Raw genomic sequence first — 26,509 nt, 5'->3', positions numbered from 1 at the left:
AGCGGACTCCACGACACCAGTTCCATTCGTGAGAAAAGGGGGTGGGTTATATTGACAAGGCTTGACAACAGAGGTTCAAATATAATTTCATATTTATTGGTTATTTGTTTCTTTATATCGGGCATCCAGTTTCCATCACCGTGTGTTAAACTCTTCCTGTGTTTACATTTGAGCGTGACATCATTGCCTACGGCAAGCTTACACGCTCAAAACGCAAACCGTAAACCCGGAGCGCACCAAGACACACAGCCTCTACTAATAACATGGAGTATTGAACCGTTTTTAACAGCTGGGTATTGGGTGGGACATTCTGATTTAAGAACTTTCTAAATAAAATAGAAAGTCCCAAAATAGTTAATTTATCTGACTTGTATTAATTGATAAAAAAGTAGCCATGTGCAGTAATATAGTTATATAAAAGAATAATAAAGCAATGTCGATTCTGTTCTTAACCCATTCTCCGCCGATGACGTGTTAACATGTCATTCTCCGCCATGCGTAATCTGCCAATGACGCCGTAAGGAGTCTTTGAGATCAATATTTCATATTTTCGTCATGGTATTCATATGTCACCAACGGAGTCTTGGCTGGTGCTGTAGGACTCCGCTCAACTCTGCAACGCTTCAATACTGCCATCTGGTGGCCGATCGACGAGTTGCCAAACCGGAAGTGGCCGAAAGTGCTTGGTCCGTCCCCTATTTTCGTCCGGCCACTCGCTCAGCGTCCCGGGGCTCAATACAGACACCGTGGATATTGATCTTTGCCATAACTCAATAATCAACATGATTTGGACGTGTATTAGTAATATACAACCCGGAAATGGATCACATCAATCAACATCCCATAATAGCGATCTTTTTGCTCCACTCTCATCACCCAACGCTACGAGGGGTGAGTTTCAGCGTTTTTCTTTACCATTTTCGATACAAACTGCTCTGATCAATATATCACCCATACTACATGAATCATTTAACGTCGGCCATTGAATTATAAACGACCCCCACCCCCCCCCCCCCCCCCCCCTCCGTTCACCCGCAGATGACCAGTCATGACGTTTAGGACCATGTACAGTTGACATTTTTAATCTGGCGTCGATCGGTATTTGCATTTGATGATCTAATACAGGGGTCAGGAACCTTTTTGACTAGGAGAGCCATAAAAGCCAAATATTTCTAAATATATTTCATTGAGAGCCATATAGTATTTTTAACATATAATAAATTAAATATGTCTTACTTTTAATGCAACTTCTGGTGCTGCATGGTTTTGCTGATGGCCTTGTAATCTGGTTCATACGTGGTGAGATTGAGCTTCATGCAGGCGTTGAGGCTTCCATCAGTTAAACGTGAGCGTAGGTTGGTCTTAATGTTCCTCATATGCGAGAATGACTGCCCACATGCATATGTAGAGCCAAACATGGTCAATACGGCAATACTCACGCTGCATTGTGTGGTATGTCACAGGAAGCTCGTTCCAAGTTTTAAGAATCAGCTGGTCTTCAGGTTGAAGATTTTTAATTTCTGTCCACTTGTGTTCCCTCGCCAGCTCTGCTCACTATATCTTCAGCTACAGATACTATTAGCTGTATCTTCAAAACTAATTTCTGTTTACTTTAAAATGACACAGTATTATTAAGAAATATCACAAGTATAAAAAAAAAAAAAATATTGTTTTTTTTTTGCTCAAAAAATTCTGGGAGCCATATGCTGTCACCAGAAGAGCCATATATGGCTCGCGAGCCATAGGTTCCCGACCCCTGATCTAATATATGCATTTATGGCTATATCTCACGTTCTATGAAATACTGCAGAAAACGATAAAAACAGATTTATACTCAAGACCGTATTTTTGTATGAATGTGTGAATGAAAAAGTAAAACGTTCCTACATCCTGAACGATAGATAATTGATGTTGAATGGGCCATAGTAATGTCAATTTAACAATACAATTTAAAAAGTTATAGCCCTGCAAAGAAGGTGAACATCTCCATAGACAAATAGTGCTGGCAGAGGATGGTTTAGGATGGATCAAAGTGGTGGCGGAGAATGGGTAATAATATTTATTTTTTGCTAAATAAAAAAGAACCGATAAGAGTATCGATAAAGTACCGAACCGTTAAGCAGTATCGATAAGAGTAGTAGTATCGATAAAATCCTAACGATACCCATCCCTAATTAGGAGTGATTTTGGTAAAAAAAAATATAAAAAAAGCTTGGCTACAACCCTGTCCGATAATGTTCGAGATCGCCAAATGATATATATATTTTTTAATCTACTTTTTCTCCAATTCTTTTCTATTTTTCTCCCATCCCGATTTCGTATTGTCCAATTCTACCCTCCCCTGTCTCAAACGCTGTTAGGCCATGCCTCCCACAGGTCGGCTGCAATGTGGACCAAGCCTTGCATCACGTGTCCCCTCCGGTACACGAGGAGGCAGCTGTCGCATCTTTTCACCTGTACAGCGCGATCTCTCAGCGGCGAGGGTCTGCGTGGGAGGGACACGCCGCCCTCGCTGCTTCCCGATTCTACTGCGCAGGCGCACCAACCGACCTGTAGGAGTCGCTGTCCACAACGTCCGATCCCCACCCACCAGCTTCCCACCCCCTAATACTGCCAATTGTATTAGTATGAACGACCAGCCAAGCTGGTAGCAATGCCGAGAGCTGGGCTCGAACCCAGCATCTCCTGCATTAGTGGCAAGCGCCTTGCCCACTGCGCCACTTAGCCGCCCGAGATCGCCAAATGATTTACGGAGCGAGAGCCTTGGGAGTCTGGGGTGGTATTCGAAGAAAAAGAAAGTCTGCCATGTACTTACTCGAGAACCGCTGAACGGATTTTGTTACCTGAAACGGCAATCGACAGGCAACAAATAGGGCTTTAATTCGATATATATATATTATATTGTCGCCAAAGTGGTGTGTCACGCCGGTGGGAAAATCGTCCCGGGGCCGGGTCGGTGCCAGTTAAAGGGTTAAAGGAAGGATTTTCTTTTGGGGGGGGGGGGGGGGGGGGCTAGAGTTTTGGCCCCTAAGGAGAGACCAGTAAGAGACTACAGTGATAGAAAGAAATGAATTGGCGCTACATACCAGACTTTATTGCTCCTCCAGTCTAAACACTGTATAGTAGCGCCACACTAGACCGACCTCTCACACTACTACCTCTCATACTACATTTCCAAGATGAGATCCCCAGGTTACTAATTACAAAAAAAGGAGGCTATGGCCTTGATCTTTTATTAGTGGCATTGAGCAATAATGGCAAGTGCTTCAGATCCGATTCCTTTCAGGAGCCATATTACATCAATGTAAACGGAAGTGTTTTTAGTTGTGAGAATGGTTCCCCAAAACGTTTTCCAAGTTGCCAGACACGCATAGCACCGTTAGGAGATCCGACAACTGTAGTACGTATCCCTGAACCCAATGGACTGTAGTACTCATCACTATGACTAAACACAATGGACTCCAGTAATTATCACTAAACACAATGGACTACAGTAATTATCACTAAACACAATGGACTCCAGTAAGACTGTAGTAATTATCACTAAACACAATAGACTCCAGTAATTATCACAACACAATGGACTGTAGTAATTATCACTAAACACAATGGACTGTAGTAATTATCACTAAACACAATGGACTGTAGTAATTATCACTAAACACAGTGGACTGTAGTAGTCATCACTAAACCCAATGCACCAGTGTAGTTCGGGCACTGGGCCAACATTTTGAGATATTTAACTGTAACAGAGAACCATTGGTGGCGTCGTGCCAGCAGAGAATCCCTGGAATGATCTCTGGCCAAAGGCCTCTCTTGCAGAACTCTCGTCTATCGAGTTAAGATGTCACATTGAGCCCCTTGTTTAAACAAAGCAGCTGTGCCTGAATGTTCTGCCTTCATGCTTCCAGTTTAGGACAAAATTCCCAGCAGCACCTCACTTGTTATTTCAGACAACAAACCACCTTCACATATGCCAGGATATAGTTACCTTCTACAAGCCATTACTTCGTTAAGTCACCCTTAATCACACAGAGAAACACCTATTAAAAGCTCGAGCCTGGGTTTTAGAACAAGCACATGCAAGAGGTCAGGTTAACTACCATTACACACAGTCTCACCATGCATAATAGTTCTCCATCTTGAATCTTGGAGAGCCTGCAAAGAAATACGATTGAAGGGGAGTATAAGAACAAATAACCATGCGCAAATGCAGTCATCCATAATTAAAGGCCCAGTCCTCAAGCCGAGAGAAGCACCACTTGTGAGCTTCTACTGGCTAAGTTTATGTTTACTTATAACCCAAAACCTGACTTGCAAGTGATGCTGCGTCTGTCTGTCTGTCTGTCTGTCTGTCTGTCTGCAACGCATCGCATGGATAAGGACCTGCAGCGAGTCACTGAAAAAAACACACAACACAATCACAGATAGATGCCTATCCAGGAATGTCCGCTTTATCCTACAATGACTATGCAGCACGTGTTTAAGAAGGTAAGTATAGGCCTGGCAGATACACTCCGCGCCACCTGCGCCAGTTAACACACACTGCTAAAAGTAAACCACCGGTGGAGGTAGCCACTCGCTCGTCAGACAGGTGGCAGGTTGTGAAGAGGGTCGAGTGCGGCATGATTTATACTAATGGAATCACTCCATTAGTTAGTTACCAGCACCTTAAAGCCGATGCATTGCTGTGTTTTTATCTCCCTCTCTCAAAATCAAAACCAGATGTGTGTGAATAAGCTTTGATCTTGGCTGTCTTTTATAAAAGATGCATACTGTAAGTCTTACAGAACAAATATAATTACACTATACTGAACCTTGTGGGAGTCTAAACAGACACACACACACACACACACACACACACACAATTTCAGGATTTCACACATGCACATGCACACGCACACAGTACAGTTAGGGTGACCAGATGCAAAAAGTCCAAAAGCAGGACAACAGTAAGATTTTGGTGGGACAAAGTGGAACAGATAGATAATGTAATTTTTTTTATTAGAATAACATGGTCTTCACCGAGACCAATGTTTTTTTTTTGCTTCAAAAAGAGGGACATCCTCTCAATATGTGGGACGTTCGGTCAAATGGTGGGACAGTACAACCAAAAGGGGGACCTTTGTTCGTTACGCTGGCATTCAAATCTTAATTAATGGGTTCGAACCTCCGCTTTTATTTATATATTTAGGTTATGCACGTTAATTAAGCTATGCATGTTTAGCTTGCTAGCGTTAAGATAGCAGGAGCCGTCTGATAAACAAAGATGTTGTTTCAACAAATGTTTTCACAAAATGTATTACCATCCAAATGATATTGAAGCCTCCCGTGACCAGTAACTAGGTAGTACTGCTCTTAATAACCGCAGCAATATGCTCATATGCACTACGTTATGCGTAAATGTGCGCTATGTGCCTAAAGTCAAGACTCGAAAGTACAGAACCAGAAAAATTATTTAGGAGAATTTTTTTTGCATGATTAAAAACGAAGGTTTTTAATACAATACAATAACATACAAAACACACACCTACATGTACATCTTTAAATCATTGATGTAAAATCACAAAACTATATAATGTCTAAAAGGAAAAGATTGCTTGTTGAACTTGAGCACCAATCCTGTAGCCTAAACCTTTTTGTCCTAAGAAACTTTGCAAAAATCTTTGTATTCAACTCAAGAACCCAGGCTTTCTTCCACACAGTTGCTTCCCAGAGTGCCCCCCCCCCCCCCCCCCCGCCGCTGATCTCAGCCATCATCACCATGGTGACCAGGTAAATATATGATGACGTTTTGGAGTTCATTCCACCTTCAGCTCGTCACTAAAGTCACATTCAGCCGAGAGAGAGAGCGAGAGAGAAAGAGAGAGAGAGAGAGACAGAGACAGAGAGAGAGAGAGACAGAGAGAGAAGAGAGAGAGAGACAGAGAGATCGAGAGAGACGGCGAGAGAGAGACAGAGATAGATATAGAGAGACAAAGACAGAGAGAGAGAGACAGAGGTAGATATAGAGAGACAGAGAGAGAGAGAGAGAGAGAGAGAGAGAGAGAGAGAGGAGAGAGAGAGAGACAGAGACAGAGATAGACAGAGAGAGAGAGACAGAGAGATAGAGAGACAGAGAGATAGAGAGACAGAGAGACGGAGAGAGAGAGAGACAGATATAGAGACAGAGAGAGAGAGACAGAGGTAGATATAGAGAGACAGAGAGAGATATAGAGAGACAGAGAGACAGAGAGAGAGACAGGGGTAGATATAGAGAGACAGAGAGAGAGAGAGAGAGAGAGAGAGAGAGAGAGAGAGAGAGAGAGAGAGACTGCCCACCTGAGGCCTTTGATTGAAGTCAGCAGTGGATAATTACACATTTGAGGAAAATGACAGCTTAACCATAGAGAACTATGTACAAACTGTGTACTGCGCTTCTTCCTGAACCAATGCAGGCTCCCCACCTTAAAAAAAAAAAAAAAAAAAAAGCCTTTATATAACAGGCACGAGTAGTTTGGCTGAGGTCCGGAATTCAGATTATGCTAAATAAATACAAAATCTAAATAAAAATCAGGAACATCAGTTCCCGTTTCCAAGAGGATCAGAATTATCTCCGGAGAAACCCCACGGTGGTGGGCGTGTGTGCAGGGGTCCCACAGACATTGTAAAAAGAAATTCAAGGACTTTCAAGTACTTTTTCAAGCACAATTTTTCATTTTAAAAGGGTATTTAAAAGGCTACAATTCACTTTTAAATGCATTTTTCTTTGTAAAATAATCGGATCCAATATTTTTGGCTGAAAAACTATTTTAAGCCAAAACAGATTTTTATATGATATTTCTTGATTTAGAAATTTTTTATCATGGATGAACAAAACTTTCAATGCGAATGGTTAAGTACTTTACTTGATTTTATTATAATTGTTGTAGTCTTATTTATCTTATTATTAGGCTTATTTTATTCTTAGACAATATTTTGTTGTTCTTATTTGTGATTTGTTTGTCTACCTAAATGTTTACTGTGAGCGATTTGTAGTGCCAAATTTCCCTCGGGATGATTAAAGTATTTCTATTCTATTCTATTCATTTGAATTTCAATGACTTTTTAAACACCTTGTTAAAAATTATTGGCTGTTTTTAAGGAATTCCAGGCCTTGACTTTTTTTTGTCAAAAATCAAGCACTCTAAGCACTTCCAAGGACCTTGTGCGAACCCTGTGTGTGGAACGCCGGCCAGATGCAGAAGCATGCGGAGATAAAACAGCCCGGCTGTCACGGCGCAGGAAGAGGTCAGATCAAAAGGTCTTCGACGTCACCACTTCACCCGCCAGCACTCACGAAAAGCACCACTCCCCCGCTCCCTGCTCATATCTAACCCCTGGCTGTGTGAATTCCTCCCTCCCTCCCTCCCTCCCTCCCTGGGTGACTTATAGTGCTCTTGGAAGGCAGCTGTGACCGCTGTTTGAGCCGACTCGACTGAACTCCCCACTGTGCACATGGTCTCCGGGACAGGCCAAGGAGGGGGGGGGGGGGGGGGGGGGGGGGCGTGGGTTGAGGTCTTCTGAGATTCTCTACCATCTTTGGTCAGGTCGACAACGCCGCTCTGGGGCAGAGATGGCACGACGGAAAGAAACACACGGAGGAGGAGTCGCATTGTAACCGAACGCTTTGATGCGCTGGTTCCTTACTTCACGCTCCCCATTGTCTGTGAGCGGTTGAGCAGCGTTGAACGGTCGGAGTGAGGAAAGAGAACTAGGTTGGTGTCGAGCTTTAGAGTCTGAGTGAGGAAAGAGAACTAGGTTGGTGTCGAGCTTGAAGAGAGTCGGAGTGAGGAAAGAGAACTAGTTTGGTGTCGAGCTTTAGAGTCGGAGTGAGGAAAGAGAACTAGGTTGGTGTCGAGCTTTAGAGTCGGAGTGAGGAAAGAGAACTAGGTTGGTGTCGAGCTTTAGAGTCGGAGTGAGGAAAGAGAACTAGGTTGGTGTCGAGCTTTAGAGTCAGGAGTGAGGAAAGAGAACTAGGTTGGTGTCGAGCTTTAGAGTCAGGAGTGAGGAAAGAGAACTAGGTTGGTGTCGAGCTTTAGAGTCGGAGTGAGGAAAGAGAACTAGGTTGGTGTCGAGCTTTAGAGTCGGGAGTGAGGAAAGAGAACTAGGTTGGTGTCGAGCTTTAGAGTCGGGAGTGAGGAAAGAGAACTAGGTTGGTGTCGAGCTTTAGAGTCGGAGTGAGGAAAGAGAACTAGGTTGGTGTCGAGCTTTAGAGTCGGAGTGAGGAAAGAGAACTAGGTTGGTGTCGAGCTTTAGAGTCGGAGTGAGGAAAGAGAACTAGGTTGGTGTTGAGCTTTAGAGTCGGAGTGAGGAAAGAGAACTAGGTTGGTGTCGAGCTTTAGGGGCCTTTCTCACTCACTCATTCTGTCCGTACCGGTCGCGTACCGTCCTCATTCCGGGTCAGAGTGCGAACTCCCCCCCCCCCCCTCCCCCCCTCTAGTTTGTGTACACACTGCAGTCTTGGTTCGCTTCGGGTTCTGTTTACGGTTTGCCTTTTGAGCGTTTACGCTTGCCGTAGGCGATGATGTCACGTTCGAAAATGTAAACAGGAAGTGTCTTAACACGACTGCGGACTCTGGATGCTGATATAAAATGAACAAATAAACCAATAAATATGAAGTTATATTTGAACCTCTGTTGTCAAGCCTTGTCAATATAACCCACCCCATTTTATCACGAATGGATGGTGTTGTAGAGTCCGCTTTTGAGCGTTTTGCAGGGTTAACGATAGCGCTAAGCTAACGGCTAACGCTAGTTAGCTTAGCCTTTTACTAGTAACATTGCTGCATCGATTATATTGAATGTCATTGATCTACTGGTCGACCACGGCCGACTGGTTGGGCACCACTGGTCTAATAGAAATAAATGCATTCGAACAAGAAGTATAGTATACAGCAATGGCTAACGCTAAGCTAACGGCTAACACTAGTTAGCTTAGCCTGTCCAGCAGCTAACATCCCATCGCTCGTGGCAATTATATTACATGTCATTGATCTACTGGTCGACCACGGCCGACTGGTTGGGCACCACTGGTCTAATAGAAATAAATGCATTCAAACAAGAAACTAATGTATAGAAATAGCATGGCAAACAAAATTTGCCAGGCCTAATGCGAGCCAGAAGTGCTGTGCTTTGTAATGTGGCTTCATGTTTTCATCCACTGAGCTGTGAGGTTCCACATGCTTGTTTTTCCAGCAGTGTGGTTTTGGTTTTATCTGCCCAAAATTCAAGCAAGCATATAAGTAACGACGTTGTGTGTGTCACGCCCCCCGCACCCATGGCCCGATTCCGAGACCACCTAATCCAACTGACCCCGTTCAGTGGGGGGGGGGGGGGGGAAACGAATCAGCGCCGTTTCGCATCCCAAAAGTACTCCGGGGCGGTGATTCGATCCCAATACCTGAGTGAGAAAGGCCCCTTAGAGTCAGGAATGAGGAAAGAGAACTAGGTTGGTGTCGAGCTTTAGAGTCAGGAGTGAGGAAAGAGAACTAGGTTGGTGTCGAGCTTTAGAGTCAGGAGTGAGGAAAGAGAACTAGGTTGGTGTCGAGCTTTAGAGTCGGAGTGAGGAAAGAGAACTAGGTTGGTGTCGAGCTTTAGAGTCGGGAGTGAGGAAAGAGAACTAGGTTGGTGTCAAGCTTTAGAGTCGGGAGTGAGGAAAGAGAACTAGCTAGGTGGGCGTCGAGCTTTAGAGTCGGGAGTGAGGAAAGAGAACTAGGTGGGCATCGAGCTTTAGAGTCGGGAGTGAGGAAAGAGAACTAGGTTGGTGTCGAGCTTTAGAGTCGGGAGTGAGGAAAGAGAACTAGGTTGGTGTCGAGCTTTAGAGTCGGGAGTGAGGAAAGAGAACTACTGTAGGTGGGCGTCGAGCTTTAGACGGAATGGAGAAACATGCAAGTAAACAAGACGAGAGGAAGTGGAGCAGAGGGGAAAAGAGGAAGAGTTATGGGGTAAAAAGGCACAGGAGAGGGTGGGAGTTCTAAATGGAGGCATCAGGAAAATATACTGAGATAGTAAACTAGAGTATTTTAGGGAGAACAGACCTGCTGAACTCAATCCATCAACAGTTCCATTGATTTACAGCAAAGTGCTTTTAGGGCAGGACCCCCGGCTCATTTTCAAATTAATTCACCGTCCTTTGTAGTTTGTATACATAATATCCGACCAAGTCACTCACTGGGAACAGCTCCTACACGCTCATCCCACCTGCAGTTTCTGCCAATGAGGACCCACAGTTCTTATCAACTCCGATCAACATTTTCTCCCCTTGTAAACATCCCAACGATGAAGACAGTGATTTGGGACAAGTGTGCTCTTGCCCGCCACATTGCTCAACCTATGTTTTTTTACCTAACATCTCCACTGCACCACGGCTGAGTGGAAACAGTAACACGTGGTCTAGTCCCATGTGTTTCAGCCCTGGGGCAATTTCCTCTCAGTTCAATTAACTCCTTGTAAAATAATGGCAGTTTTGTTTGCCGATGATGATGATATGGCAATCATTCATAAATAGGTTGAGGCAATAGAAATAGACAACGTTCTCATGGGAAAGAATATCCACAGGCTGGATTACAGCTGCCAACACTTTGCAGACTAAAAGGCAACGTTTCAACCAAACAGGGTCATCTTCACACGTACCTTCAGCCTGCACCAGTCCTGAAAACAGGTTGGATTTGCACACAGCTACTCTTCTGTGCGTGTCAAGACTTTGCGACGTTTTCATGCCAAATGTTTTTCAGTATTTAGAATTTGGAAGAAAATCCCATTTCCAAAATCGACCGACTTAAAGCAGAACTGAAGCAGAATCAGCTCCGGCATTCAGTTTCACAAACTATTACCGTCACCTGTGTAATAAAGTGTCAGCAGGTCCATTTCAATGCATCTGTACACCAGTGAGTCATCTCTTGTGTGGATTCCTGTGAGTTGGGAAAATGGGGGACCCTGATGTAAACAAGACGAAAGTCTTTCTCTGGTCTGCATCCCCTTAACAATTGTGTGTATTGAGCTGTACTGTATGTTGTTCAAACAATCAATCAATGGGTCGGGTCGGGAGTCGGGACCTACCGTCGTTGGCGTGTCTGACACAGTCCTGGAACACGGCGAGCCATTTCTGCTGCTCCTTCTCCGTCACCAGGCAGAAGTAGTAGTGGCGGCCATACGGGTGCCACAGGATCACCGGGAACTGGGTGGCACACTTTAAGAAGGGCGCGCTGCCCACTTTGGCTTTCATACCTATGAATGATAGAATAGAATAGAATCGAAATACTTTAATCATCCCGAGGAAAATTTTTACACTACATGTAACTGAGGGGTACAATTCCCTGACTGTATTACTAGATATGATACTACCTTTGTACTTAATATTCGGCCACCCAGTACACGGCATAAATATATTATCATGAACACTCTCACGTAGATGAAACGGATCCAACACAAATGTACGAATTAGAAATAGGTCTTTATTGCCTACACAGCGATGGTGTGTAGACTAAACACTTAATCACTTAATTACATTTATGAATTGAAATAGTATGCACTTTTATGGCAAGGAGTATTCGTCGGTATATCAATAGATAATGTCCAATCTCTGAAGGCGCAGGTGGTAAATATACGACCTGGAATAGTTAAGGAATAACAGCAATGATACTTTAATGATTATAGGCTGGATACACTAGAGGGGGTTAATCCGGTCGCTTGTAAGCCGACAGGAGTAGGAGGGGGGGGGGGGGTAGAATCCAGCTGCCTCGTCCGGCCAAGGGTATCCCAGGAGAACCCACTGTAGTGCCGTTCAATGCGCCGGCGATCCTTGGACCACAGATGAAAGCAGGTGGACTCATTGTGGGCCGGCTCTCTCCGGTCCACGGGGGAGAGATGTGGAGAGACCTCGTCTTGCAGAGCGTCTCCTCACCTTGTGTCCTCTCCAGGGGGGGGGGTTCCAACACACGGTAGTGTCGGGGGTCTTTATCCATAGAATAATCAAAGTATCCAAAGCATAATCCGTGCCTGGGAAGGCGGGCTGTCGTCGGTAGAATAATCCGGTATACAGGTCCACTCGCTCGTCGGCTCTGGGGCTCCTCGGGTGCAGCTTCACATAGGGTCAACCACCCTGGGTAAGCAGCCAGTTCTCTGCCCGAAACGATGGGGTACTGACTACGGTAGTATTCTCACCGCACGAAGCACTATATATTAACAGACTATTATTAGCTTAATAGACTACGTCCAACTCGACGATATAGTGCCAAATATGACTATTCAAATATTAATATACACGATGTCTCAATACCGATGGTAGGCGAACTTGGCCTTACTCCCACACGTGGCATCGCGGGGAGGCTTTACGTCTGTGACTCTATTGGAGGGTAAGAAACTGGACTGAAAAGAAAGTCCTACTTTAGTAGCGCAGTATATATACGCACTATGAACAAATAGTCCCATTAGTGGTGCGGTAGCCAAATTCCTACGCGGAACTAGGACTTGTTCGTACATGTCGAGCGGTACGTTTGAACTGGGTCTGAGGGGTATGGCAGCCTGGCACCAAGGTCTCGACCAATAGTAGAATGGAGACTATTATGGGATGTTCAGTAGGCTAGAATGGATATTCAATGCATATTGTACAAGGAATATACAAGGGATATCAGGGAATATTAGAGAATATACAAATACAATTAAATATATATATATAAATAAATATATATATTCGGTTTAATCTGGCCCTTCACAACAGCCACCCCCTGAATAGGTCCCGGACCTAATCAGTTAAACGGAGACAGATTAATCGCGTTGTCTATTTACACATAAGGGTTTGCTGTAGGGGTCAGTCAACTTCACAAAGTCATAGGGTTGTAGGGTCATGGTCATCATCGATTGTGTCTGGGAGTCGAGGCAGTTCTATGAGCCTTGCCACGGGACGGGTGCGACCCTGGACGAGCACTTCAGCTGCTCGGACCTTGCCGTCGGCACTGGTGATCACTTTGCTTACACGGCCGGCCGGCCACATAGCTCTGGGCAGTGATTGATCAATAATCATGACGACTGTTCCTTCTGTCAAATTGTCTCTCTCCTTTACCCACTTCTGGCGGGTCTGTAGAGACGGTAAGTAGTGCAGTAGGAAACTGTTCCAAAATTTGTCGGCTAATACTTGGCTGTACCTCCACATTCGTCGGCCGTTCGCTTCTTCAGGCCGGTACATTGTCTGGGGTAATGTGGGATCTAGCCGCCCCATCAGGAGTGTGTTGGGGGTAACTGGGTCGATATCCGCCACATCACTGGAGACGTAGCCGAGGGGCTTCGAGTTAAGTACTCCCTCAATCTCCGTGAGGACTGTTTCTGCTCCTGCGTGATGTACATCCTCATCGTATTTCTTTATAATCAGCTCTGTGACCTTGTGTCGGCTGTTCAATACGATCGGGTATTTAATGTCATCCGGTAGATTGGGGGCTCTGCGTAGGCGACCACCCACTCTGATGAGGGTGTGAGCGTCGCTCTCGGGGGCCAGGTGAATTAATCTGCTGTCGGATGGGACGGGCTTTCCTCCCTGTAGACAGGCCAATTCATCGGGGAACGAGTCTCTCTGGGCTCGCTGCAGTAGAAGCAATTCTGCTTCCTCGTAGTTAGCCGCTGACATATCAGCGGGGGACTTGCACTCCGGGTGGTACCGCAGGAATGTTCTTTGTTGTGCACTCTCTATGGACGTACAATCGTTTATGTTAGGGTCGGTGGAGGCTACGGTGCTCAATCCACAGAACACAGACTTCTTAATTTCCACCTCCTCTGGACTGGCTTCCCTCGGGATAGGCATGGGCCACTGTCCTTCCGGGAGTCTTAGGAATGCGGGGCCGTCACTGTAGACATTGCGACGGGTGAGGTCATCCAGGGGCATCCCCCGGGTGATGACGTCAGCTGGGTTCTGTTTTGTATCAACGTAGCGCCACTCTGTTTCTCCGGTTAACTCTTCGGTTAAGTCTTGAATCTCGGTGACTCTGACTCCCACGAAGACTTTGTACTTGCATGAGTCCGATTTGATCCAGGCGAGTACCGTCGTGGAATCTGACCACAGGATTGTTCTAGACACCGGTATGGTGAGCTCACGTTGGATGAGCGTGGCTAGGTGCGCTCCGGCTAGGGCTGCGCAGAGCTCTAGACGTGGGATAGATTGTTGCTTGCGCGGGGCTACTCTCGAGCGGGCGAGGACAAATGCTGTGTAGATCTCTCCCCCTTGGTCTTGGGCCCGCAAGTAGGCTACTGATCCGTATGCGACCTCTGAGGCGTCACTGAAGACGTGCAAGTCCATTTTACATGTCTCTGGCCTCACCGTGGGTGGGAAGTAGCTTCGGCGCATATTAACGCCTGGGAGTGAGTGGAGCTCCATCTCCCACTCTCTCCAGGTGGATGCAAGGTGTGCGGGAATGGGGTCGTCCCAGCCCTGGTCCTTGTCCCACAATGCTCGTACAATCATTTTTGCCCTGGTGGTGTACGGTAGAATACATCCTAGCGGGTCATATTGTCGGGCGAGTGTTGTGTACACACTCCGTCTGGTGGTCGGCGCCGCCGCCGGCCTTCCCTGCTCCGTAGTCAGGGGCTTGTGTCTGTAGTGAAGCGAATCTGTTTTGAATCGCCACACCAATCCCAGGGTCATCTCCTGGGCTTCTCCCGGGATTGTAGCCATCCAGGTCTCGCTGCTGGCTGCCTTGTCCTCGGAGGAGAGGCTGCGCAGTACTTGCGGATCGCTGCTGGCCCACTGCCTGAGATCAAAGCCGCCTTTGATCAATGAGGCGCGGAGTTTAATCAGGAGAGCCTCGGCTTCTTCCTGGGTTGAAAGGCTTTGTAGACAGTTGTCTACGTAGAAGCTGTTCTTTACGCTGTGTCGGACCTCTTCGTCCGCTGCTGGGTCCTCTGCTACATGTTTCTGTAGTGCAAATGTCGCACAGCAGGGGCTGCACGTCGTTCCGAAGGGGAGGACTTCCCATTGGTAGATGGCTGGGTGCTCATCTCCTGGCTTCTCTCTCCATAGGAACCGTAACAGGGGCTTGTCCGCCTCTACTAATCTCACCTGCAGGAACATTCCTTTAATGTCCCCGCTGATGGCCACCTTTTGCTGGCGGAAGCGGAGTAGAACGCCGAGTAGGGAGGGGCCGAGTGTGGGACCGGGCAGTAACTCTTTATTCAGATTTTGGGATCCGATCTGGTAGCTGCAGTTAAATACTATGCGGTCTTTACCGTTGTGATGGACCTTGTGGTGGGGCACGTACCACGATTCAGTGGTCTGGTCAGCCTCTTTAATGTCCATCTTTGTGACGTGTCCCGCTGTGATGAGCTTCTCAATCTCAGCGCGGTATACACTCTCTTGGGCGGGGTTCTTGGCTAAGCGCCGCTCCGTGTTCAGCAGGTACCGTTCTATGGCGTCTGTCTTGGCGTGGAAAGTAGGCATTCCTTCTCGCCGCAGGAGTGGCGTGGCGTATCTCAACACGCCGTTGACCGGGACTCTCTTGGTCCCTGTCTCGAGGAGGTGAATGGCGTAAATGTCATCTTTAGAGCGAATGTCTTTCTTTCCATTCTTAAAGGGCATTTGTTCCAAGCTCCATAGCCGCTCTACGTGTTGCAGGAGTGCGGTTTCTCCCTCTGTGACTCGGGAGTGGAGACATCTAGTGGCTGTACTTCGGTTGAGAGATTTGGCGAGCGGGCCTTGGAGAGTCCATCCCAAACGGGTCTCGACTGCTGCAGGACAGCCTCGGGGTCCGGTATGAACCCGGTCTATCGGGACAATGAGGTCTGCATGGTCGGAGCCTATCAACAGGGTCGGCATAGCATTGTCTATGAGCGGGATCGGTAACTTGCGCAGATGTGCATATTTCTCCATCAGCTTGGCGACGGGGTATGTGTACCGCGACAGTCCTATTTCTTGGCTGGTGAAAGCGTCTGCAATCTGGTACCGTCGCTCAGGCTGGCCGCTTGCTGCGATAGAGAATGAGACATTCTCGCCCTTTATCGTCTTCAAATCTCGTCTTATTGTCCGAATTGTCATTTGGGTTTTGCTTCCCCGCAGCCCTAGCTGGGCCGCAGCGGAGGCGAGCAGCAGGGTCTTCTCTGACCCGTCATCGAGGACGGCGTAAGTGTCCAGGACTTTATTCTGGTAGCTTAGTGTCACCCGCACTACTTTTAGGAGTACTCGGGCTCCACTGCTGCTGGCGGGATCGATGTACATGACGCTCGCTTTGCGGCTGGATGGTGCAGGTGAAGGGCGCCGTCTGTTACTGTCGTGAAGTATGTCCAGATGGGCTCCATCGCACTTGGTGCACCTTTTCTTTAAGCGGCATTCGGCTGCCATGTGTGAGCGCGCACAGCGAAAACAGCGCTTGTTGGACTTTATCCATTGACCTGCTTCCTCCGCGTTCAGCTTGGGGAAGGAGTCACATTGCGCTAGCCAGTGTTCTTTCTCACAGTAGGGGCACACTATCTTCCACTTCTCCGTTCTGGAGGGGGTACTGTGGCTCCTGCTGCTCGGTACTGACTCCGATTGGTGCATCACAGTCACCGATCTTCTTCCATCATTTAGTCGTCTGGTTCCTTCTCTGGAGCCAGGGGTGCTCCGTCCGAATGTATCTAGCCGTAGGCTGCTGACTTCTCTCGCCAGGAAGTCTGCTAGATCGAGGAGGTTCGGTTCGGGGCCATTCGGGTCTCTGTGGTCCCTCTGCCGCCTAAAACGCTCCTGACGAGCGGGCGGCAGCTTCTCCAGGATCCTTTCCACATTTGAGTTGGCGTAAAGTTCATACTTCCCCTTCTCTCTTTGCGCTCCCAACATCCCTACCAGGGACTGCACTCTGATGGACAGGTCGTCCAGTGCTCGATTGTCTATTGCTGGGGGTAAGCGGTCGATGTGTCGGATCTCCTGGATCACGTAATCCCATATGCGCCCATACCTCTGGTCCAATGCTACCAGCGCTGCTGTGTATGGGGTGGTGGAAGTCGCGTAGGCGAGCGCTATATTATGTGCGCGGGGCACCTTTAAGTGCTGCAGTAGGATGGCGTATTTGTGGCGTTCATCCAATACATCCACCAACATGGTCTCCAGACACATGCGGAGTTCTGTATACTGGGCCCGGTTCTCTTGGGTGAAGTCGGGTACCATAGGCGTGCCAATGTATGACGCTGACTGTGGATACATCGGCGAGCGTTGGGGGAGAGGCCTCCTAGGCGAGTCTCCTCCCGCTCCTTGGTATGGGCTGGTACCGGCAGTGTACCATGGCCCGCTTGTCCAGGTGCTGTTCCTCGGTGCGGGTCGTGCGTCGTGCTCACCCGTGTATAGAGTCGGGGGTCTGTAGCGCAGCTCCGCGGGAGTATAGCCTGGGCTGTACCGGACCTCCTGGTCCGGTAGAGTACTGTGCTGTCTTCGGGCGCGGTTCTCCTCCTCTTCCTCTTCGTCTTCAGTTAGGTCATCCAGTGCTTGTAGTCTCTGGTTTAGCCTCTCCACAGGATATGCTGCTCCTTCCCGGTTGCTAGGTCTCGCTTGGACCGGTGGGGGGAGGTGGTCTGTGGGGGGTATAGACCTCGTCTGTTGGTCAAGTTCAGGGTTGTTTACTCGGCTAGGGGATGCCGCCCTGGAGGTGTGTCTAGACGAGTTCCTGGAGCCTCTGGCGGAGGGAGAGGGTGTTGTCCGTCTGATCAGCTGTTCTATTAGTTGCGCTTGCTGTCTGTCGCGCTCTGCGTCCCGTTGAGCACCGGCTCGTTCTCGGGCCACATTCTCTTCCATCTGAATGCGTCTTATTTCTAGACGTATCTGCTCTTCTTCGCTCCGCTGCTGGATCTGCAGTCGGTCGCGTTCAGCAGCGGCGTTCAGGCTGATGAGGAAGGCCTGCTGTAGGGTCCTCTCTGCCTCGCTGGGAGAAGGCGGTTGTATAGGGGAGCCTTCCCTCGGGGTACTCCTTGCGGAGCCTTGGAGCTCTATCTCCACGGTGCTCTCCCAGTCTTCTTCCGTGCCGAGTTCTCTCTCGGTAGCGTTGTATTCCTCCCGGGACTCATCGGGGACTACTTCTTCAGTACTGGCGGGGTGTGAAGTCATGTCTGGTTCCCACTGGTCCCCACCGTGAACTTGGTCAGTTACATTAGAGCCCGTAGGGGCCTCTATGGTCGGGGTAGTCTGGGCGTTGGGGTTAGACATACTTTTACTTTCTAGTTTTACCGCGTTTACTGTTAGTAGAAGACTAGGTTGTTGACTGACAGCGTAAGCCTCTAAGTACTGAGGGAGCCGTCGTTCACGCTGCGGGCGTTGGTTAGGAGGATCGTTTCGTGGAGTGTTCATAATAGGCCATTTCAATATTAATAACACTATATTAATATTACACTAATTACCATCCGGCTCGAAGGACCAATTGTAACTGAGGGGTACAATTCCCTGACTGTATTACTAGATATGATACTTACTACCACTACCTTTGTACTTAATATTCGGCCACCCAGTACACGGCATAAATATATTATCATGAACACTCTCACGTAGATGAAACGGATCCAACACAAATGTACGAATTAGAAATAGGTCTTTATTGCCTACACAGCGATGGTGTGTAGACTAAACACTTAATCACTTAATTACATTTATGAATTGAAATAGTATGCACTTTTATGGCAAGGAGTATTCGTCGGTATATCAATAGATAATGTCCAATCTCTGAAGGCGCAGGTGGTAAATATACGACCTGGAATAGTTAAGGAATAACAGCAATGATACTTTAATGATTATAGGCTGGATACACTAGAGGGGGTTAGTCCACTCCAGGGGGGGGGGTTCCAACACACGGTAGTGTCGGGGGTCTTTATCTATATGGAATAATCAAAGTATCCAAAGCATAATCCGTGCCTGGGAAGGCGGGCTGTCGTCGGTAGAATAATCCGGTATACAGGTCCACTCGCTCGTCGGCTCTGGGGCTCCTCGGGTGCAGCTTCACATAGGGTCAACCACCCTGGGTAAGCAGCCAGTTCTCTGCCCGAAACGATGGGGTACTGACTACGGTAGTATTCTCACCGCACGAAGCACTATATATTAACAGACTATTATTAGCTTAATAGACTACGTCCAACTCGACGATATAGTGCCAAATATGACTATTCAAATATTAATATACACGATGTCTCAATACCGATGGTAGGCGAACTTGGCCTTACTCCCACACGTGGCATCGCGGGGAGGCTTTACGTCTGTGACTCTATTGGAGGGTAAGAAACTGGACTGAAAAGAAAGTCCTACTTTAGTAGCGCAGTATATATACGCACTATGAACAAATAGTCCCATTAGTGGTGCGGTAGCCAAATTCCTACGCGGAACTAGGACTTGTTCGTACATGTCGAGCGGTACGTTTGAACTGGGTCTGAGGGGTATGGCAGCCTGGCACCAAGGTCTCGACCAATAGTAGAATGGAGACTATTATGGGATGTTCAGTAGGCTAGAATGGATATTCAATGCATATTGTACAAGGAATATACAAGGGATATCAGGGAATATTAGAGAATATACAAATACAATTAAATATATATATATAAATAAATATATATATTCGGTTTAATCTGGCCCTTCACAACACTACAAATCGCTCACATTAAACATTTAGACAGAACAAAGTCACGAATAAGAATAACAAAACAAATTGCCTAAGAATAGAATAAAATATACAGTAAAAAATATACAGTAAAAAATATACAGAAGTCTACAGTAAGTGTAATATTGAACAGTGTTGTTTTAAAAGTAAAAGTCCAGGAAGATGGTAACGGTCACCCTGTGCTCAGTGATGCAGTGAGGCACAGTGATTCATTGTAAAGTCTGATGGCTGTCGGAATGAAGGACTTCCTGTGCCGTTCAGTGCTACATTTAGGGAGTGTTAGCCTGGCACTGAACATGCTCCTCCTGTCAGCCAAGTCTGTGTATAGTGGGTGGGAGGGGTTGTCCCTGATGGCCTGGAGCTTAGCAAGGCTCCTCCTCTCCCCCACCATCGCTAGACAGTCCAGCTCCACCCCAACCACGCTACTGATGAGACCATGGGTGTCAAGTGTTGTCCTAATAAAACCACAGAGAGACAAACCATGCAGTCAGAAGTAGCATGATGAATTGAAAATGGGGGACCCTGGTGTAAACAAGACGAAAGTCTTTCTCTGGTCTGCATCCCCTTAGCAATTGTGTGTATTGAGCTGTACTGTATTGTACCCATTCTGCAATCTGTTAATAAAGTTCGAGTTCATATCAATCAATCAATCAGCATCGTCTCCCAGAGAACATTAGCGTCTGATCCTCGTGACGGCTGATCTAAATTTGACACCTGGAAATACATTAGGCATGCACATGCACGCACAGATAAGTGGAGCTGGGTTAGAGTAGAACATTTTCATTAACGGTGCCAATTTAACATTTGAACATAAAGACAGTGAGTCGAGTTCTCATTGTTTTAATTAAAACAGTCGACACTTTCGAGACCTTTTTGATGTGCTGAGCGATGCGTGGTACAAAGCGAACTGACCCAGACCCACAGATCAGCAAGTTGTTACTACGGCACATGTTTTCTGAATCATGCGCTTAATCCGCACAGAGGGGTTGGGGGGGGGGGGGGGGGGGGGGGGGGGGGCGTGCCTGGACTCTAGGATAGTTTAAACAGACCCCAGCACTCTGGGAGGAATAGTGTTTTCTCTGCTCTCGTGTTTAAAGGGTTAAACATGACATTTGGGTGAGCAGTTACCCCCCACCCCCCACCCACACCACCTCTCATTTCCCTGGTGTTCGCTCCCTTTCCTTCCTGACCCGATTCTTCCCTCAGGGTGACAGGGTGGCCTAGTGGTAGAGAGGGTAAAGGTCACAGGTTTGATCCCTGTCTTCCAACAGGAAAGCGTGTTTCAGCTGTGAGCTGGTGAATGCATCCCCGGGTCTCTGAGTCTACCAAAGTACCCTCGCAAGTCCCCAGACCCCTACCCTGGGCTCTGACCTCAAACTATGTGTATCTAGGAGGTATATGCAGGAGGAAATCATTTTAACTGCCTTGTGTAAATGAATAAGTCATCTTCCTCAGCTTCCTGTCCTCTACAAGGGCTGTCCCCTCTTAGTCCATTCATTGGTCAATTAGGTTTATTTTTTTTTATGCCGAATGCTTTTTTCCCTGAGAATGTATACGGACATCTCTGGGAAGCACTAGATTTGTCAATTCAAATCAACTAATCAAATCGGTTGACAAAGTCCTCTCCTCTACGACTAGTAGTCAAGTAAGCGTTTCTTTAGTGGATGACGTCGCCCTAACCTCTACCTCGGTTCGTTTAAGACAGGGGTTCTCAAACCTTTTCATACCACGACCCCATTTTATTTAGGATTTATTTTGGGGACCCCACACTTAACACTTTGAGTGCCAACGATGAGATTTTTCGTTAGTTCATGCCAACCGTTGAGTGCCAGAGAGATCACGTTTTTGATTAGCGATTTCCATTCATATTTCATCAACCACGTTACCACTGGAACTCTCTCTGAGCTACATTGGGAAAATACCGCCCCCTATCGTCTCTCCGGATGGTACTGCACCCCTTTGGATTGGATTGAATGAAACGCATGGAGAAAAAAAAGTCCTGCTTCCACATTTTACTTGTCAGACAAGTAACCCGAGACGATCGAAGTCATCGCCGACCACCAGAACAGCGGATAATGTGTGTTTCCAGTACCCAGCGTTGGATCAGTAAACACGATCGATATTTGGAATGGCGATCAGGAATTGGAATAATTCTTTTTGGAGAACATCTGATCTGAGGTAAGGAATCTATTTTACCAGTCTTGGGATAATCAGAGCTTTTTTCACAGATATATCAATGTGGGCCCTATGTGTGTATGTGTGTGTATGTGTGTGTGTGTGTGTGTGTGTGTGTGTGTGTGTGCTGATCAGGAAATAGATAAATAGATTTTTCAGCCTGCTTCCCTAGCGTACATAAGTACACATATACTATCGATAATCTAGCGTTTATTTGAAAACGATTCATAAATAGGCCGAAAAATGACTGTTTTTTGTGTATTCCAGTGTATTCCAGTAAAGGGCGTTTATCACAGAATCTTCAGAAATTTTCTGGAACTTTCATAAAACGAGCATTTTTCAAAATGGTATAAAACGGAAATGAACCGATTAAAAAACAATCCATTTCGACAATGTTGGCTGCAAACAAGTCATTGATAAGCGACGGCCATATTATACACATAGCCATAATTTAAGATATAGTTTATGCGTTCGCAAATATGAGAGCTCTATCATTGAAGTGGGTGTTGGCACGCAACGGGGTTCCGGGGCACCGGACCCTTGGCACTCAAAGTGTTAATGTATTGCGTAATTTTAAACGTGGAATTAAGGAATATCAAAATAAAAGCACATGTTGTTGAACTTGATCATGCATATTTATTAGAACATTTAATTACAGCACTATGTTATCAATAAACATTTATAAAATGAGGCAACCAATTTGGGTCACGAGTCGACCCCTTAGTTTGAGAACCACTGGGTTAGGAGATCCCTTGTCCTACTGTCCCATCCTCCTCTCCCCTTCTCTCCTCATTTTCTTCTACCCTCACCCCCTACCCTTCTCTGTTCTGTAATACAACTCTACGACTCCTCCCCCTCCCCTCCTCCCCCTCCCCTCCTCCTCCTCCTCCTCCTCCTCCTCCTCCTCCTCCTCTCCCCCTCCCCCTCCCCCCCCCCTCCTTCTCCTCCCCCCCCTCCTCCTCCTCACCTGGCAGACTGTTGCTGATCAGCTCCAGGTAGAGCTCCATGGAGGCCAGCACCTTGTAGCCGGCACAGTTGAGGGTTCCCTTGGGGGGCAGGCCCCTGTCGTGGGACTGAAGGAGGGGAGACAGGTACAGGTCAGACACACGAGCAGAGACCAGAGAGGAGGGGAGACAGGGGGTCAGACACACGAGCAGAGACCAGAGAGGAGGGGAGACAGGGGGTCAGACACACGAGCAGAGACCAGAGAGGAGGGGAGACAGGGGGTCAGACACACAAGCAGAGACCAGAGAGGAGGGGAGACAGGGGGTCAGACACACGAGCAGAGACCAGAGAGGAGGGGAGACAGGGGGTCAGACACACGAGCAGAGACCAGAGAGGAGGGGAGACAGGGGGTCAGACACACGAGCAGAGAACTAAATCACGTGAAACATGGCCTTAACCCTTTCACTAACAACACGACAGAAGGTTAACCCTTTCACTACCACACTACAGACGGTTAACAGTGTGTAGTGAAAGGGTTAACCTTCTGTAGTGTGATGTAGTGAAAGGGTTAACCTTCTGTAGTGCGTGGTAGTGAAAGGGTTCATCTAAAAGCGGAGCGCTCTGGAACGACCATGTCAGTGTCGGCTGACCGGAGCGCGTGAATCCTTTCGGCAACTGGCTTGTCCTTCCGCGTTCCCGTTTGGCGCTCTGATTGGCCAAGTCATGTGACATGAGCGCCAATCGTGGGACGGCAAGTTTTTGCACGGTTAAGCTTAGGCACTCTTTCGAAGTTGGTTAAGGTTAGAGTTTGTCTTAGAGCAGGGCGATAGAACACCAGGTAGTTTGCAGGCTGTTCGACGCGGAAATGGGCAAAGACGCTATTGGGCGCACATGTCACATGACCTGGCCAATCAGAGCGCCAAACGGGAACGCGGAAGGACAAGCCAGTTGCCGAAAGGATTCACGCGACCGGAGCACTTATTCTTTAGGCCATGTTGGCAATGAGACGGTTTCACACCTAAAATAAATACATAAATGGATCAACTCAACTTCTAGGAACTATACTGTCATGAGGAGGTTTAACACTTTCACTACCACACTGCCAAATGGTTAACCCCTTCACTGCGACGATACAGAAGGTTAACCCTTTCACTGTCACACGACAAAGGGTTAACCCTTTCACTACCACACACTACAGACGGTTAACAGTCTGTAGTGAAATGGTTAACCTTCTGTAGTGTGGTAGTGAAAGGGGTAACCTTATGTAGTGGTAGTGAAAGTGTTAACCGTCTGTAGTGTTAGTGAAAGGGTTAACCTTCTGTAGTGTGGTAGTGAAAGGTTAACCTTCTGTAGCGTGGTAGTGAAAGGGTCAACAGTCTGTAGTGTGGTAGTGAAAGGGTTAACCTTCTGTAGTGTGGTAGTGAAATGGTTAACCTTCTGTAGTGTGGTAGTGAAAGGGTTGACCTTTTGTAGTGTGGTAGTGAAAGGTTAACCTTCTGTAGTGTGGTAGTGAAAGGGTAAACCTTCTGTAGTGTGGTAGTGAAAGGGTTAAACCTTTCACTAACACACTACAGAAGGTTAACCTTTCACTACCAGGTAGTGAAAGGTTAACCGTCTGTAGTGTGGTAGTGAAAGGTTAACCGTCTGTAGTGTGGTAGTGAAAGGGTTAACCGTCTGTAGTGTGGTAGTGAAAGGGTTAACCTTCTGTAGTGTGGTAGTGAAAGGTTAACCTTCTGTAGTGTGGTAGTGAAAGGTTAACCTTCTGTAGTGTGGTAGTGAAAGGTTAACCTTCTGTAGTGTGGTAGTGAAAGGTTAACCTTCTGTAGTGTGGTAGTGAAAGGTTAACCGTCTGTAGTGTGGTAGTGAAAGGTTAACCTTCTGTAGTGTGGTAGTGAAAGGGTTAACCTTCTGTAGTGTGGTAGTGAAATGTTAACCTTCTGTAGTGTGGTAGTGAAAGGTTAACCTTCTGTAGTGTGGTAGTGAAAGGTTAACCTTCTGTAGTGTGGTAGTGAAAGGGTTAACCTTCTGTAGTGTGGTAGTGAAATGTTAACCTTCTGTAGTGTGGTAGTGAAATGTTTTTTTTTGTATCCACTTTTTCTCCCATTTTCTATATTTTCTCCCATCCCAATTTCGTAACATCCAATTCAACCCTCTCCTGTCTCGAACGCTGTTTCTTGCCTCCCACAAGCCGGCTGCAATGTGGACTAAGTCATACATAGCACAAGTCCCCTCCGGTACTTGAGGTAACAGTAGTCGCATCTTTTCACCTGCGCAGCTCGATCTCTCAGTGGCGAGGAGTAACGCGTGGGAGGCTCACGCTGCCCCTGACACTTCCTGATTCTACTGCGCAGGCGCACCAACCGACCTGTAGGAGTCGCTGTCCACAACGCCCGATCCCCACCCATCAGTTTCCCACCCCCTAATACGGCCAATGTGTATTAGTATGAACGACCAGTTAAACTGAAAGCAAATGTGGAGCGCTGGGCTCAAACAGGCAAGCCCAGCGTCTCCAGATTTCGTGGCGAGCCCCTTGCCCACTACGCCACATAGCCTTGTGGTAGTGAAATGTTAACCTTCTGTAGTGGTAGTGAAAGGTTAACCTTCTGTAGTGTGGTAGTGAAAGGGTTAAAAGAAAGGATGACGGCATGAGTTGTCTTTCCTCACCGCTTTGCTGTCGTAGTAGTTGACGTTGTAGGAGTCCGGGACGAACAGGAAGCGGTTCCTCCACTTCTTGCTCTCCTCCAGGTACTGGAACAGAGCTCCAGAGAAGATGGACTTGTTCTCCAGAGGCGTCTGAGGGGTAAAAATGAAATAACTAGTGCTGTCAGGCGATACATTTTTTTTTAATCTAATTAATTAATTACAGGATTTGTAATTAATTAATCGAATTAATCACATTTTAATCGCATAACCATTTTAGGCCTGATGTTCTATATTCTATAATCATATTTCAAATTGCATGTGTCCGGATGGCAGAATTCAGTACTGTATCTACAAAACCTTCTGTTTAATCATCTTTCATTTATTCATTTGCTTAGATTTTTCAGGTGTGGTCAATTTTAGCATGATGGTGTTATTCACAGTCAAAGATAAAACAAAAGTATTGATATTCTCATTTGGTTCATTGCAATTTACTCAAGCCTAGTTACAGACACAGTAACTAAGCGCTACCGGAGTCTCATGGCAAGCACAGAGAGACTCAGAAGAAGCTTCTATCCGCAGGCCATCAGGATGCTCAATGACAATAACGTTATTGCTGTTTCCGGCCGGTCCACCATCTTGAAAATGCAATGTAATTCCCCATTGACCATTTCTAAATCGTCTCGTTTAAAACAAATAAAGCATTAACATTGGCATGGTGTACCTTTCTGTGCGTATTCATCCATCTATAGCTCAACATGAAAATATTCGCAATTAAATTGTAAAAAAAAAATCGCCTAATTTTATTTCAACCAAAAATGCTTTAACAATAATGTTAGTGATAGAAGGGAACTCGTTTTGTGCAAAAATGGAAAGCTTTTCAATATTCATGAGGCAGAATTGTTACAATAGCCGATAATCCATTTTCCCAATGATAAATCCCTATACGGGTGGACCTCGCGGGCGGTCCAAAGCGACGTCAGACTACACCTCCCTATATTGAACAATAGGCTGATTTGATATACAAAAAAGTGCTTTCCATTATTTGACATGGTCAATGACAAAAACAGCTTGGAATCTGGAAGTGCAGAAAATGCTGCTCTAGAGGACTTGATTAGAAATACAAAACAATGGGCGGTTAGGTG

At 46.7% G+C, this 26,509-nt stretch overlaps 1 protein-coding gene across 1 annotated transcript in view; it reads right to left on the bottom strand.

Moving 5' to 3' along the window:
- niban2b (niban apoptosis regulator 2b) overlaps positions 1-26,509 on the bottom strand; it is a 146,168-nt gene that overhangs the window by 46,495 nt on the left and 73,164 nt on the right. Inside the window, exons 4-6 of the mRNA XM_084308151.1 lie at positions 25,389-25,517; positions 22,747-22,852; positions 11,080-11,247 (exon numbers count right to left, since the gene is read on the bottom strand). Coding sequence (XP_084164277.1) covers positions 11,080-11,247; positions 22,747-22,852; positions 25,389-25,517 — 403 coding nt within the window. The remainder of the gene's footprint in view (positions 1-11,079; positions 11,248-22,746; positions 22,853-25,388; positions 25,518-26,509) is intronic.

The sequence above is a fragment of the Notolepis coatsorum genome (assembly GCF_963971535.1).
Source record: "Notolepis coatsorum genome assembly, chromosome: 2".
NCBI classification, from domain to species: domain Eukaryota; kingdom Metazoa; phylum Chordata; class Actinopteri; order Aulopiformes; family Paralepididae; genus Notolepis; species Notolepis coatsorum.
The sequence above is the reverse complement of the archived record's forward strand: the minus strand, read 5'-3'. Positions and strand labels throughout refer to the sequence as shown.